Here is a 13270-nt window from a genome sequence, read left to right as displayed (position 1 = left end):
CTTTAAGAGATTTATCGTATTCTTTTATCAATAGGTTCCTTATGTGTTAAGTTTTTGCTTTGTGTTTGATATCTCTTTATGCCTTGGCAGAGACTGAGAGAGCACAACTGAGATAATTGCCTATCATTGAAGTGAATATAAATTATTATGTAACATAAGCATCAGGCAAATGAAGAAGAAAAATGGATGGATAGGTAGATCGTGTAACATATGGTTTTTATAATGGGATCTTGATTGCTTTACTTTCCAACTCAAGACAAGATCTGATGGAAACCTTTATGGGACCTACATGGTGGGCTTTTATGACCCATGTTTTGGTAGCTAAATCACAAAACCATTAGCTTGACTTTAATTACTGAAATATGTTACTCTTCAATGTTAACCATTTTCACTCAAAGTGAGGTTCTGCTCTCTGCATTACGTATTTAGAATTGGATGATTATTACCGTATAATCAGTGCAACACTTCTGCTTGGCAGATGGCTTTTCAGGAGGTGAATACAGCATTAGCATGTATTTTTGTGTGAATTGAGAGCTTGATTTTATAGTTTGATTGCACTCATTCTGCCACGTTCCTAATGAAAACAGTGGTTCCAGTAACGAGCAGGCATTACTTCCCAAGGTGATAGTTACAGAATGACAGAATGGCTGAAATGGGAAGGGACCTCTGGAGATCATCTGGTCCAATCTCCCTGCTCAAGTAGGGCCACCTAGCGCCAGCTGCCAGGACTGCGTCTAGACAGTTTTTGAGTACCTGCATCTTTGGGGATGGAGACTACGCAACCTCTTGGTGAAACCCATCGCAGTGCTTAGTGTTAGATAATATTCTTTCCAGGTGCATTTAAATGCGTAGGTTTGACACTTTTCACTGTGGTTAATCTGTTTGTTTGAAAGTAAAACAACTTTTAACATTTGAGATTGACAGTTTTTCATGGTGTGTCCTTAAGATACCATGTTTTCCTTTGGAAAACAGTAACAAAGCTTGAAGATTTTTTTGCCAAACTACAGTTGGGTTTTTGTTTTAATCTGAGAACAAGATGCTGTCACCTGCAATTATGGTAATGGAATACAGTTTTTTCTTTCTAATGATATCCTAAATATTTAGGTAACTTAAGCGGTCCTACTGAAGACATATGATATTGCCTCTATTAGAAACAAATACAGCAAGAATGTGAGCAATTTAAATACAAAGCTACGGAGATAATCTAATTTTGATCTCATCCCAGCTCTTAGGAAATACCTGCTCTGGATACTTCTTGTTGATAGATGAAAAAGAAAATATGTTCATTATATAAATAAATCACATGGAATAATAGTGTGGCTATATGACCTTCCTGCATGGCGCTCTATCTTCTGTATCACTGGAGATTCAAGTGATCTATTATTGAAAAACAAAGCAAGACATTTTTTATATGGCAAAGTGCCAGCTCTATTTTTTCCAGCAGTATGTCTTTGTGTTCTTGGGGGAAGAATGACTTGGTTAATACTAAGTTTCTATTTCTATTATTTTAATTTTTTCAGTGTAAGCTGGAATTTTGTCACTGCTATAGAAATTCTATGGGTCTGTAATGATATTCAAAAGATCCTGATATGGAGATGACATCTTTTGTGTGCAATTCTTTTTTTAAAGTGGCTTCTTCACTTACTGGGAAAAACTCTGAATGTGTTTGTTTTCTCTACTAAATAATTTGCAGTCGTTCACCTACACAGCATATTTTTTTTACTGAAATAATCTCCTGTTCTGGTAAAATTTCAGCCAAGCATAGTTTAAGACTGACTGCTATTAATCGAGGCTACGTATTTATATTTCCTTTAAAAAGTCATATGTGAAAGATGTTCAAGTGCACTGTGAAATAGGATATATGAAATTAATAAATGCATTTATATCAGTCATTAATTTGAAGATACATCTCCAAACAAACCAAAGCCCAAACCCCAAACCAATAGAAGACTTGAAAGGGAAATAAAAAATATGGTTTTCAATAAGCTGCTATAAGTTTCAGGGATATTTAGGGTTAGTGTGGGGCAGTAAGCGCTAACAGTAATGAAGGTGTATCTACTAGATTTGGAAATTGTATGAAGAAGAAAATTTATATTTGGTGATGAAGCAAAAGACAGTGATGGAGTAATAGGATGGGGACAGAGAGAGAACTGATAATTCAGGTTGGAATTTGGTTGAGCAACTGGTAAGATGGCAGAAGGTGGAAGCAGCAAGGGTAGTGGAAAAGTTGAATTCAGATATGGACATACCCTGTTTGTAATGGTTGCAAGTTAAGGTTGAGATGCATCTGGAAATATAAAAGTAGGCAGAAATGGATGGATTTAGAAATTGGCTGTGGGATCTGCTAGAATAATAATATATTAATATTCTATATTATTATTATTATATATAATATAATGAGTAAAGGACAAATGAGGCTAGAAGAACACCAAATACAAAAAAAGAAGGTGAAGTGTGAAGACTGTCAAGGCAAAGATCACTGAATGGACATGGGTTATATAGTTGCTTACTAAAGGAAAGGCTAAGAAGGAAGAGAGGGAGCACAATAGAGGAAGCTGACACCAGTTGCTGGCTTTGAGTTGCTCCCCTATTCTCAGGTGAAGAAATAGGCTTATAGAAAAAGGTGTATGTGCACCATAGCTGTGAGTACATGTTGAATGCAAGGTTCACTTGCTGAGCACAAGCATGCCTTAGTGTTTTACATGGCTGGGTGTGTTTAGCAAACAATTTTAAATTTACTGGAATTTTTTTTTTTTAATTGTTTCAGGTTCGTGGGAGTAAAGGTGAGGTCCTTTATATCCTGGATGCAAGCAATCCACGCCATTCTAATTGGCTGCGTTTTGTCCATGAGGCTCCATCACAGGAACAGAAGAACCTGGCAGCTATCCAGGTACATTTGGTGGATTCCTACCATTTGCTTTCTGTCACTAATTTACTAACTTTATCTCCCCTTTGGTCTTTATCTCTTGCAGTAAAAGTGCAAGATCTGAGAAAAGTAGCAAACTGCTTTCCTTTTCCTACCTTATTTTTTCTTTTTAGTGAAGTCTTCTGCTTAAATATAATGCCATAAATAAGATTGGTAGGATTAAAGACCAAAGAGGTCTTTTTGTTAGAGTCTGATGTTCTTTGAAAGGTTTATATTAATCCACTGTGGTAGAATTGTGCTCAATCACTTCCATGAACTATTTCTCCAGGCTTAATGTAAAGTGAACAGTTTACATTTAAAAAAAAAAAAAGAAATCCAGAGTAGTTAACGCATTGCTGTAACAACAATTTAATTTCCTCATTACAGCCCGATTCAGTCAAGTTAAGCTTTTGCCTGAATGCTGTTGTTTTGCAGATAACTAGGTAACTATATACCTGGCTAAATCAGGACTAATAATTTAAAGGCCTAGTTGTGTTTCATGCGAAAAGCAGATATGGGCTTAGGTGTGTGGAAAACAGAATCATGCATTTGCTTTTTAGTTTAAAATTTAATATAGAAATGCAACAGGTTTGAAAGCAATCATGGTGCTTAAAGTATTCCAGTAGGAAACGGGGAGTTAAAGTACCTAATTATCTGATAGGATGATCAGGCGGTGCTTGAGGATTAATTAAATTAATAAAAAAAGATCATACTCTTTTTTTTAGTCTTGGCCGTGGATCTGAATTTATCCAGCTTATTTTTACATTTTTGTATTTCTCATTTGAAGCATTCTGTGGTAATGATTTCCACTGTTTTAATTACACATTATGTTGAGACATGCTTCTGTTTTTCTTCTAGAAATTTCTTAATTTCACTTGATTCCCTAGTCCTTGCATAACAGTGAATAGTTACTTTATGTTCATTTTTCTATACCATCCTTGATTTTATAGAACAATGTTATATCCTTTCCCTCTTATTTTACAGCTCTTTTCTCACATTGAAGTGTCTTAGCCTGTTTAATCCCTCATTTTTGTAAGCATTCAGTAACTTTGCAGAATGCAACAAAGAAAGCTTTATTTTTCTAGTTACAGTTATTATCCTTTTGGAGATTATGAAAGAAATAAACTATCTGCATTTTTTTTTAATGGCTTAGTTCTACAGTAAAATAATTTCCAGTCTCACATAAATAAGAATTACATAGCTGTGTTAAATTTTTTCTCAAAATGTATACTTTCCAAAATGTTGTTTCAGGCTAGCCCAAGCTATTTGCTGATACCAATTTGCAAAAAAATAGGAACAAGATAATTATTTATCAGCATTTCTTAAAATTATTTTTCTGTTTTGTCATCATGAGATGACTTTTTCTTAGGACTTGTCTGCAGATCATTGACAAAACAATTTAAAAATGTAGTCTATTTTGAGGGCAAATAGAAAAAAAAATCCTTTCCAGGAAAACAAAGTTAATTTCTGATTAAATAAACCAGGATTTTTTTAAAAAAACCATCTTCTTAGTAGAGAAAGGGTACTAGTAAAGCCCAAGCCTGTAGTTCTGTGAAAGATGCATTACTGCTGTTCTCCCCTCTCCCCCTTTCCCTCTGTTCGTACTCAGTGGCACGCAACACTAGAAATTTCAGCTCTGTGTTGATGACCTGCCTGACTCCTTACGTCTACTCACCAGAGGGACTGTTTGCTTATTTGGAACTTGAGCAAGCCCTGCCCAGTGGGATTGCTGCTTCCAGTTCCCCAGCAGACCTGGTATCAGCCGCCTTCTCCCAGTTGTGAGCTTTTCTGTGATTTCCATTCCGCTGTTTTATCTCCTACCATGCCTCTGCCTGGCTTTTCTTCCTTTATCCCACTAGTTGAATGCTACTCTTAGGTTTCCAGGGCTGTAATCTGCCAGCTTTCACTTGATTCGCACCTTCTGCTTTCCAAAGCTCTCGTTTTACTGAATGTCCATCTGTGACATTCCATCACATGTTGCTGGCTGAATGTGAATGCAGTTTTGCTGCTGATACTATTTCCTTGGACCTTGTTGCTGTTCCTGTTCTAGGTTGCTGTGCACCGCTTCATCACCTGCTTTTCCTCTGGGCAGGTACTCTATGTTGTCGTGTCTGGTTCAGACCTCTTTAGGTCTTAACATCCAGGCTGCCATTGTATGTTCACTATTCATCCAGTCACAAAAACTCTTGTCGGCACTCACTCAATGACTGCTTTATTATGCTTTTCCTGATGTCTGTCACAAGTGAATGGTTAATTTAGTATGACCACTGCTTATGTAATTATTTCTGTATGTTTTCCTTCTGTCTTTGTCTCTCGGTTATAGCAAGATCTATCAAAGGATTTGTTGTCTTGCTTACAGTACCAAATATGAAAGGTCCTCATGCATGAGGAGGCATTTACATGTCATCATCAGTGCATAGGCAGTGTGACAGCAAATGACAGTCAGTGTTAGCAAATGCAAAGCAAGGCTCACAAGAGGGAGCAGTGTGAACAATTAATGTTGATTATTTTAAATAAAACACTCAGAAAAATGTCCTGAACTTCTGAATAGAACTTTTAACAGAACATCCAGTGCATACTAGTGGGTTTTTTGATAATGAGAACAATTATTTAAATAAAGAGGCAGAAAGAAACTGTTATGCTGTATTGCATAATGTTATACCTTGCTTAGAGTGTGCTTAGTGCGTTTTGCATGCCTTTTTAAAGCATTATATTTGAGTTAAACGGTCGTTTAAAAAGAAAAGAGTGTAGCAAGAATGTTAGTCCTGTAAAAGCATCCACAGAAAAACATTTGGAAAAGTTAAAGGAAGAAAGAGAAGAAACATGATCAGCATATACAAAATGATGAAAAGCGTAGAAAAGGCAAACTTACAAAAAACAACAAAAATTACTCAGTTATCTCATAGGTGTTTTTTATAGTAGCATCAGTAATTAGCTGCCAAAATAACTTGTGTATTCTGTGTAAATGACCTTGAACTTGTGTAGATATGCATATATGTATACGTATTTAATGCCATATAACATGAATAGGTACCACTTGTGTTGAAAAAGCCTAATATGCACGTGTTTCTTTGCAGGGTTTGATCTCACTGTAGTAGATGGAGATGCAATCCCAAAGCTCCTTCCTTTAGGGAAGAAAACCCCAACAACACAGCCCACAAATCCTTCAGTGTTTTAATTCCACAATCTTTGCCTTTGATGTTAAGCAGCTATAAGGCCACTTGGTGCAGTAGCACTTTGTTTTATGAAATCAGTGGGCTAAATATTGGTGGAATATTTCCCTTAATGATACCCTTTAATTTGAATTGAGTTATCTGCTTGCCACCAAGATGATAAAATTATGTTTTACAAAGAGGAAAAAGCTATGAATTACATCAGTAAGGTTGTTTTGGCTTCATTATTTTTACTCAATTTATGTTGTGGGGGAAAAAAAAGAAGTTGCATTCCTCAATTGGTACCTAAAATAATATAAAAAAATAGAGAAATTTGTAATACAGATTATAAAGTCAAACAAAAAAATCCTAATTTTAAACCAACTGAAGGATTACATATTATGTAGTAGAGTATGTCTGTAGGGTTCTAGAAAGGGCTCATTTGCTAAGAAGAAAAACAGAATATTGAGAGTTATTTAGTGACTTTGTGTTCTAACCAGCACATTATAATTAACCTTGTGGAATGGAAATTTTCTCCAGACATTTGTATTTTATGAAGTGTTTTTATGAGGTTTGCTGAATTTTTAAACAAGTTGATTCTTCTTTCTTGGTTTTACTGTTCCATCTTTAAAATGAATCGTTAGCAGTGAATCTCACAAGCTAAAATTCATTCATTGAGAATATTTGATGAAAATTAATGATACTGCCCCATAAAATGTGAAAATGAAGTAAATAGCTGTGCTGGAACATGGGCTTCTCTTGCATGTCTTAAGTCTGTTCTACGGATGCTTAAGAACTTAATCCTGGTTGTGTGCTTCAGAGCTCTCCCTGTGCAGTTTTCTAGGAGACTTTGTATGAACTAAAAAAATGTGAATGGAAACTAAATTATTTCCTCATTTATACCCACTAATGTCAATTTCCTTTCATTATCTTTCCCCCTAGTTTTCAGTCTCCTAATACTCCAACAGAAGCTTTTTGGTCTGAGAACATTTCCAACCCTGATGACATCACTGTAGTAGTGATAAATTTTGTAATCTCTTATCAATCGCTTTATTTCAGATAATCAGGTTACTGTTTGCTGCCTAGTGCTTGGTAGTCAGTTTAAAGGAAAATGAAGTGAATGCATATGTCCCTGTATACAAATAAAGTAAACTACATCCTGAGTTGACTGCAAAATAGGATTGGTTCATCATAGCTTAATTTTACCCAACGATTGTGTTTAGACCCTGTGCAAAATGCTTCCTGTGGTGAAAAAGCAACTTAGAGGGCATGGGAATTTTTGACTTTAGTGTTTGGGGTATTTTTGTGTTTGTTTGCCCCCCTTTTTTTTTTTTTGGTGGGTATGTGGTTTTTTTTTTTAAATTATTATTTTTTCCTGCAGTGCTACATATTTGGTAAAATCCTGGTTCTGGTGGCAGCCCTTGGTGGTGTTGTGGGGAGTGTTCTGGGCACTGAGTTCTGCCTCGGCTCTCAGGTTGGGGCACCTGTGGTGATCAGGATGTCTTTGCCTGGGAAGGCACAGGAAGTATTTTTAACAGCTGTGCTGTAATACCATCCTGCGGCTGCTAGGGAAGGATGGAAAGGTTGGCTGGTACCTCTGTATGTACCAACTGCTTTTCTGAGCGTTGTGCACAGCTGGATTACTGGAGGCTTCTCTAATGTACTTCGAGTAGTAATTGAATGAGTTAATTCTCTACTATATTTCAAGTAGCATTAGAATTACAACTTCTGCATTAACAGAAACCATATGAACTGTAATCCCTTTTGCCCTGAGCTAATCCTAGCTATTTACTTATAAATGTGACTGCTGGTATATAGCAAAAATGCATTGTAATTACCATAATCAAAAGGAAATGGCTCCTATCAAAAATACTACAGTGCTGTGGGTTTTTTTTGTGTTCCATACCTCCCCCTCCCCCCCCCATTTTTAGACTGGTAGAGTATTATCTTTTCAATATTCGTTTATCCAGAATGGATAAGTTTATTTGTTTGTCAGTTGCAATTTTATTAAACTCTCAGCTGGAGATTACTATGCAAAACAGATCCTGGTGTTGACATCGGAACTGTGTTATAAACAGAGATGCAGCCAGCTAGAGCTTTAAATTCAAATATTTTTTCATTAGAAGGCAGACACTGAGGAGGTGTGCTGTAGCTTAGGAAACAGTGAGTTAGAATAATGAATAGCAAAAACTAATGAGAAGGAGGATATTTACTCTGAGGTAGTAGAGTGGTTTAAAGTAATATTTCACGAATGTGTGCCAGTGTGGCATAATTCAGTGATGTCCTGGTTGATCTTGAGGTGAAAAAAACCCCGTGCACTCACAGAAATGTCTGCAGAGGAAGATGGTATGTGAGAGGCAGCACTATAACGAGCGTAGTTAAACTGGACTGTCTAAAAAGCAAGAGTGAGAGGAGAAGACACAAGGAAAGCAAGCACAAATTGTGTTAGGCTGCTTAATAAATTTACGTATTACAGAACAGTTTTCAGGACTACCTGAAACTTACTGGTGACTTGAGTGCTACGAAGGAAAGATTGTTACGCGATGTAAGAAGGAATATGAACATAGCTGTTGGCTCCATGAATGCTCAGAGGGGACAACTAGAAATCTGCTTGATTCTTGATTTTTTTTTTTATAGGAAAAAGGAAAACGTTTTAACTTGAGGGTCGTATACATTTGTCTGTTGTTGCATACATACTAGTGTTGTTCAGGTATTCTGTTACTGAAGCATTCAAAAAGAGAAGTTTCTGAAGAGTAACGTAAGTGGTTTTTTCACTGAGATTCCTTAAACTGTATCTGCTACACTTTTGATTTTTGCTCTATGAACCTCAGTAATACCAAACAACTGTAAGTGTGAAAATCATTTAGACCCTTTCCAGCACTGAGGTTACAGTATCTTTTTTTAATTTATTTTGAATTTAACTAATTTCTGATTTTAGGCTCTCTTAATACTCTGTTGCTGCATAGAGTGGTGATATTAATGTTCAGAAAGATATACCCTTCTTATCTCTCCATGGATTTCTAAGGGCCTTTCTTCACAAGTTTTGCTATCACTAAGTGCTTTTTCTTGATGAGATAGTGTGTTATGAGGGAAAAATTTGGAACATGACATTTGTTATTAGCACTGCGATTTTTCTGTTAAATGTCTGTGAAAGAAAAATTGTGTTTTGGCATTATATAATAAGTCGTAACTTTTAAAATAAATGCAGTTGTTGTCATCTACTTGTTTTAGTTTAGATGCAGATCAGGGTTGGAGAGATTCCCTGCAGGAATCAAATTCCTGTTAATTGAGAGCATTGAACTGCAGACGTGTCTGGGAACGTAGGCAGTTGTAAGAAAGACAGCAGTAAGTTCAGATATGTGCAGCAAGATGTGTGTGCTCATGCTATCTGCCAGATCAAAAGGGTCTCTTTTCCAAAGAAGCCAGGGCCTTTAAGTGGCTGAGTTTTTGGTCATCCAAAGCATCCTGATGATTGGTTCCTCCTCATGCTTGCTAATTACTCTGGCTGCTACTTCTATTTGTAGCTTCAAATATTCCTGTTAGCTGTGGGGAGTGATGTCATTAGATTTGATATGAATGGAAGTATTTTGATTGTGTTTGGAAGGCTTTAAGTCTAAGTTGCTTGGTCAAAAACATGCTGAATTGCTCCTGGGGGTGTTGAGCCTTGTCAGGTGCATGGACTTGGCAAATTAACAGGGAGTGCTTGGCATCTCTGACAGGGTATGGTACTGTACAGGATGGTTCACTGCTGTTCAAAGCTTGGTTACTTGTGGCAGTGAAGGTCACATATGCGATCTTCTGTATATGTTTTACATGGTTTTAAGTTTTACTAAGCCAGCATTTCTTAGAACAGTGAAATGTCACTCTAGTTAAAGGTAGAGTTGGAGTGGAACACTGAATCTGAACATCTCTAAACTTAGGAGAAAATTGGGATTTAGATCTAAAGTGGAAGCTAACGCCTATGGCTTTGGCATACTCTTCTTTTTCAGTTGAAAAAGGGAAAGAAAATAAAAATTAAGCTTTCTCAGTAAGCATAAAAGATGCAGGGTAACTCCTGTAATGCTTTGGAAATAAAGAATGGAATGAGAGTTGGTATTACTGCTAGAGTGGTTAACATTCTCTGCAACAGATATATGCTGAAAGAGGTAGTCTCTAGCTAGATTTGTACAAGAATGTTGTGGAATGGTTGAAGAGAGCATATAGCAAAAGAGAAATCTTCTGGATGATGGGGCAGGGTGTACCCTCAGCAAGTTTGCTGATGACCCAAAACAAGGAGAAGTGGCTGATAGACGAGAGGGCTGTGCTGTCATCCAGAGGGACCTCAACAAGAAGTGGGGAGAAATGGTCCAACAGGAACATCATGCAGTTCTTCAATGGGAATTGCAAAGTCCTGCACCTGGGGAGAGTAACCCCATGCACCTTTACATGGTAGAGCCCAAGGAGCTGGAAAGCAGCTTTGCAGAAAGGCATCTGGGTTTTTTGATATCCATTGCCAGGACCAGAGGCAACGAGCAGAAACAGAAACTTGGGAAGTTCCCTCTGAACATGAAGAAATACCTTTTTTCTTTCTTTTTTTTTTCCCTTTAAGGGTGACCAAGCCCTGGTGCACATTCCCTGTAGAGGTTGTAGAGTCTCCCTTCTTAGAGATACTCAAAAGCCAACTAAACATGGTCTTGGCCAGTCTGTTCTAGGTGACCCAGCTTGAGCAAGGGTGGGTTGGCTAAGGTGACATCCAGAGATGCCTTCATTCTGTGAGTCAGAGAAGGTATAAATAAAGTTGGAAACCTGCAATTTCTTCTATAGAACCTCTATACAAAGAAGAATGTAAATGCATTGCTCAAATCTAAGCAAATGGATTATATTTTTGTAACTGATGGTTTGTATTTTCCACAGTGCCTCTAAAGAAGACTTCCAAGAGTAAGTTGCAGTGTCTCAGTTCAGCATCCTATAGGTTCAGTGTTAATATGTCAGTACCAGAAGTGGCGCCATACTGGGCACATACAGAGCACATGACATCAAAATGCTGCTGACATCAACCTTCCCAAGGCAGAGGGGGAAAAAAAAAGTACTGAAAGCTTTTGTTGTGAAAAGTAAAATGAAAAGAATAATCAAAAGTTTCATTGCTTCTCTATAGAGCCACTAGAATTGTGACGTTGCCACAATTCATTTTTTGAACTCCTACTTTAATTTTTTGTTCTCCCCACAGAGAAACAAGAGGGGTTTTTTTCTAAGCTGGAAGATTGGAAAATGTGTACTGAATCAAAATGTACAGTGAAGGGTGGGAGGAATCCCTTTTGTCAGGGGGAAAAAAAAAAATATCTGCCATCTCTCATTTGTATCGTTGTCGTACACTTCATTCAAATTCCTGAGGAGTTTAACTGCAAGATTTGGGTATGTCTTATCATTACTGCAGTAAGACATGTTCTTTTGCAGATGGGAAACGGAAAGCAATGGCTTCTAACTTAATGCAGGGTAATAACTATAACCAAAGAATAAAGAAGAAAAAAGTCTATCATAATAGAGAAAATTTAGCTGGAAAAATATTCTAACCTTACCAGGAGGTATCAGTAAAAGCCACAGTATGGTGTAAGAATGCAGGGGAAATGTAGGAATTGCTGTAGTAGTTTAACCTTGTGCTCAGTTTAATCTCATGTTCCTGTCTCAAGGGTTGTCGACCTTCATGTGCAATGCAGCACAATAGGAATAGATCAGTAGATTCTGTGGCTCCTTTGTGGGTGGCTCAGATGTGATACCTCTGATTAGATAGAGCCCTAGTCCCTGGGCTGAATATCTCCACTACACGTGAGTTATAGGTGGAGTTGTTTTCGTTTTGTTTTTAAGCAAAGTCTCTGTGGCTCCATCCTCTTCCTGGCTGATGAGCCGCAAACGTGCTGAGTGGGATGGGGTACAAGCCTTAAACAGTCAGGCATTTTCCAAGGTATGAACTAGTGTGAAAACAAGAAAAGCCTTCCTCTGTCTCTGTGTCACCCATTTCCCTCTCATTGCTTGAGCAGGGCAAGGGTCTGTCAGTCCCACTGCTGGAAGGCTGCCTTGCTTCAGTTGCCCTTCCCTAGGGGTACCTGATCTGCTGTCCCTCTTGGGAAGGCATCCTTACTCTGATTGGGTCTTTCCTGGCCCCATATGCACTTTTTGACCTTTCCTTCACCTCAGCTTGTGGCTTTGTCTTCTGCTGCCACAGCCCCCAGGAAATCACCTCCACACAGTTCCTGGATTGAGGGTTCTGACTTCATGGACCTTGCCAAGACTGGTTTTACTCTGGGAAATGCGGCATCCTGGAGCTGTAGGCAAAGATCAGGAAAGGGAGTGTGCTTGTTTGGAGAGGTAGCAAAGGAGAACTGGTGGAACAGGTAAAAGAGCTGGCTTACTGCCAGAAAATTGGGTGTAAAGGGAAGCCAGGTAGCGCTTTAAGAGAGGTAGTTGTGGGCACAGGGTGAACCTTGATAAGGATTAGGAAGGTTGGGTTGGAGCCGGCTGATTAAGCTCTGGAGGGTGGAAAAGACCTATGCTCTTTCAGGTAACACAAGACTATCTGCTCTCTTCTCCTCCTTTGTTTTCAGCTTTCAGGGTGATGACATTTATCTGCCTTATGCTTCTGGGTGAATGTGTGCTGGGCTGTAAATGCTTCTTGGCCTGTGTTCTCTGTCAGCCTCCCCTCTTACAAAGCACACCTGAAGGTGTGTGACTGGATGGAAAAGCCAAGAATCCGAATGGGAGAAATGCCTGGCGTAGAGCAAAAAATGGGACAGCAAGAGCTTTTGGAACAAGAAAACTGTATTTTCTGGGCAAGTTGGTGTGGCCTGCAGCCTAAAAGATGGCAGTCGAGGCAGGGGATGAGAGAAGCAAAGTGGAATAGGGTGAAGGGAGGTTGTGATGCCACTATGATCAGCACTTGGAGTTTTCTCCCAAGGACCGTTGTGGCCTGCTGCAGATGAGCATTGTTAACAAAACAACCAACATGGCCTAAGCAGATGGGCAGGGGGACTAACTGCAGATGTGTTTGTAGTAAATGGGAGGATTATTAAAGTTATTTGTAAGATTTCATATACATTCACTGTGTCTATTTTGGCATGTATGTAGATAAATTAGCTTCATGCAGGTGCTGCTGGTGGAGAGAGGGACTTAAATTCCTTTGTGGTTCTGGAGAACTTTCACTGGATTCATTGAAAATGCTGCCTGAGGAGCTACTCCAGTG

The 13270-nt window shown here is 38.3% G+C and overlaps 1 protein-coding gene across 1 annotated transcript in view; it reads left to right on the top strand.

The window, feature by feature from the left end:
- Positions 1–2190: 2190 nt before the first annotated feature.
- The window catches only part of PRDM5 (PR domain containing 5), a gene marked incomplete at its 3' end in the record, with an annotated part of 33990 nt that continues 22910 nt past the window's right edge, over positions 2191–13270 (top strand). The window contains exons 1-2 of the mRNA XM_010153633.1: positions 2191–2256; positions 2768–2890. Of these exons, the coding sequence (XP_010151935.1) occupies positions 2191–2256; positions 2768–2890 (189 nt within the window). The remainder of the gene's footprint in view (positions 2257–2767; positions 2891–13270) is intronic.

This window comes from Eurypyga helias, unplaced genomic scaffold (genome assembly GCF_000690775.1).
Source record: "Eurypyga helias isolate BGI_N326 unplaced genomic scaffold, ASM69077v1 scaffold20986, whole genome shotgun sequence".
Lineage (NCBI taxonomy): Eukaryota > Metazoa > Chordata > Aves > Eurypygiformes > Eurypygidae > Eurypyga > Eurypyga helias.
The sequence above is the reverse complement of the archived record's forward strand: the minus strand, read 5'-3'. Positions and strand labels throughout refer to the sequence as shown.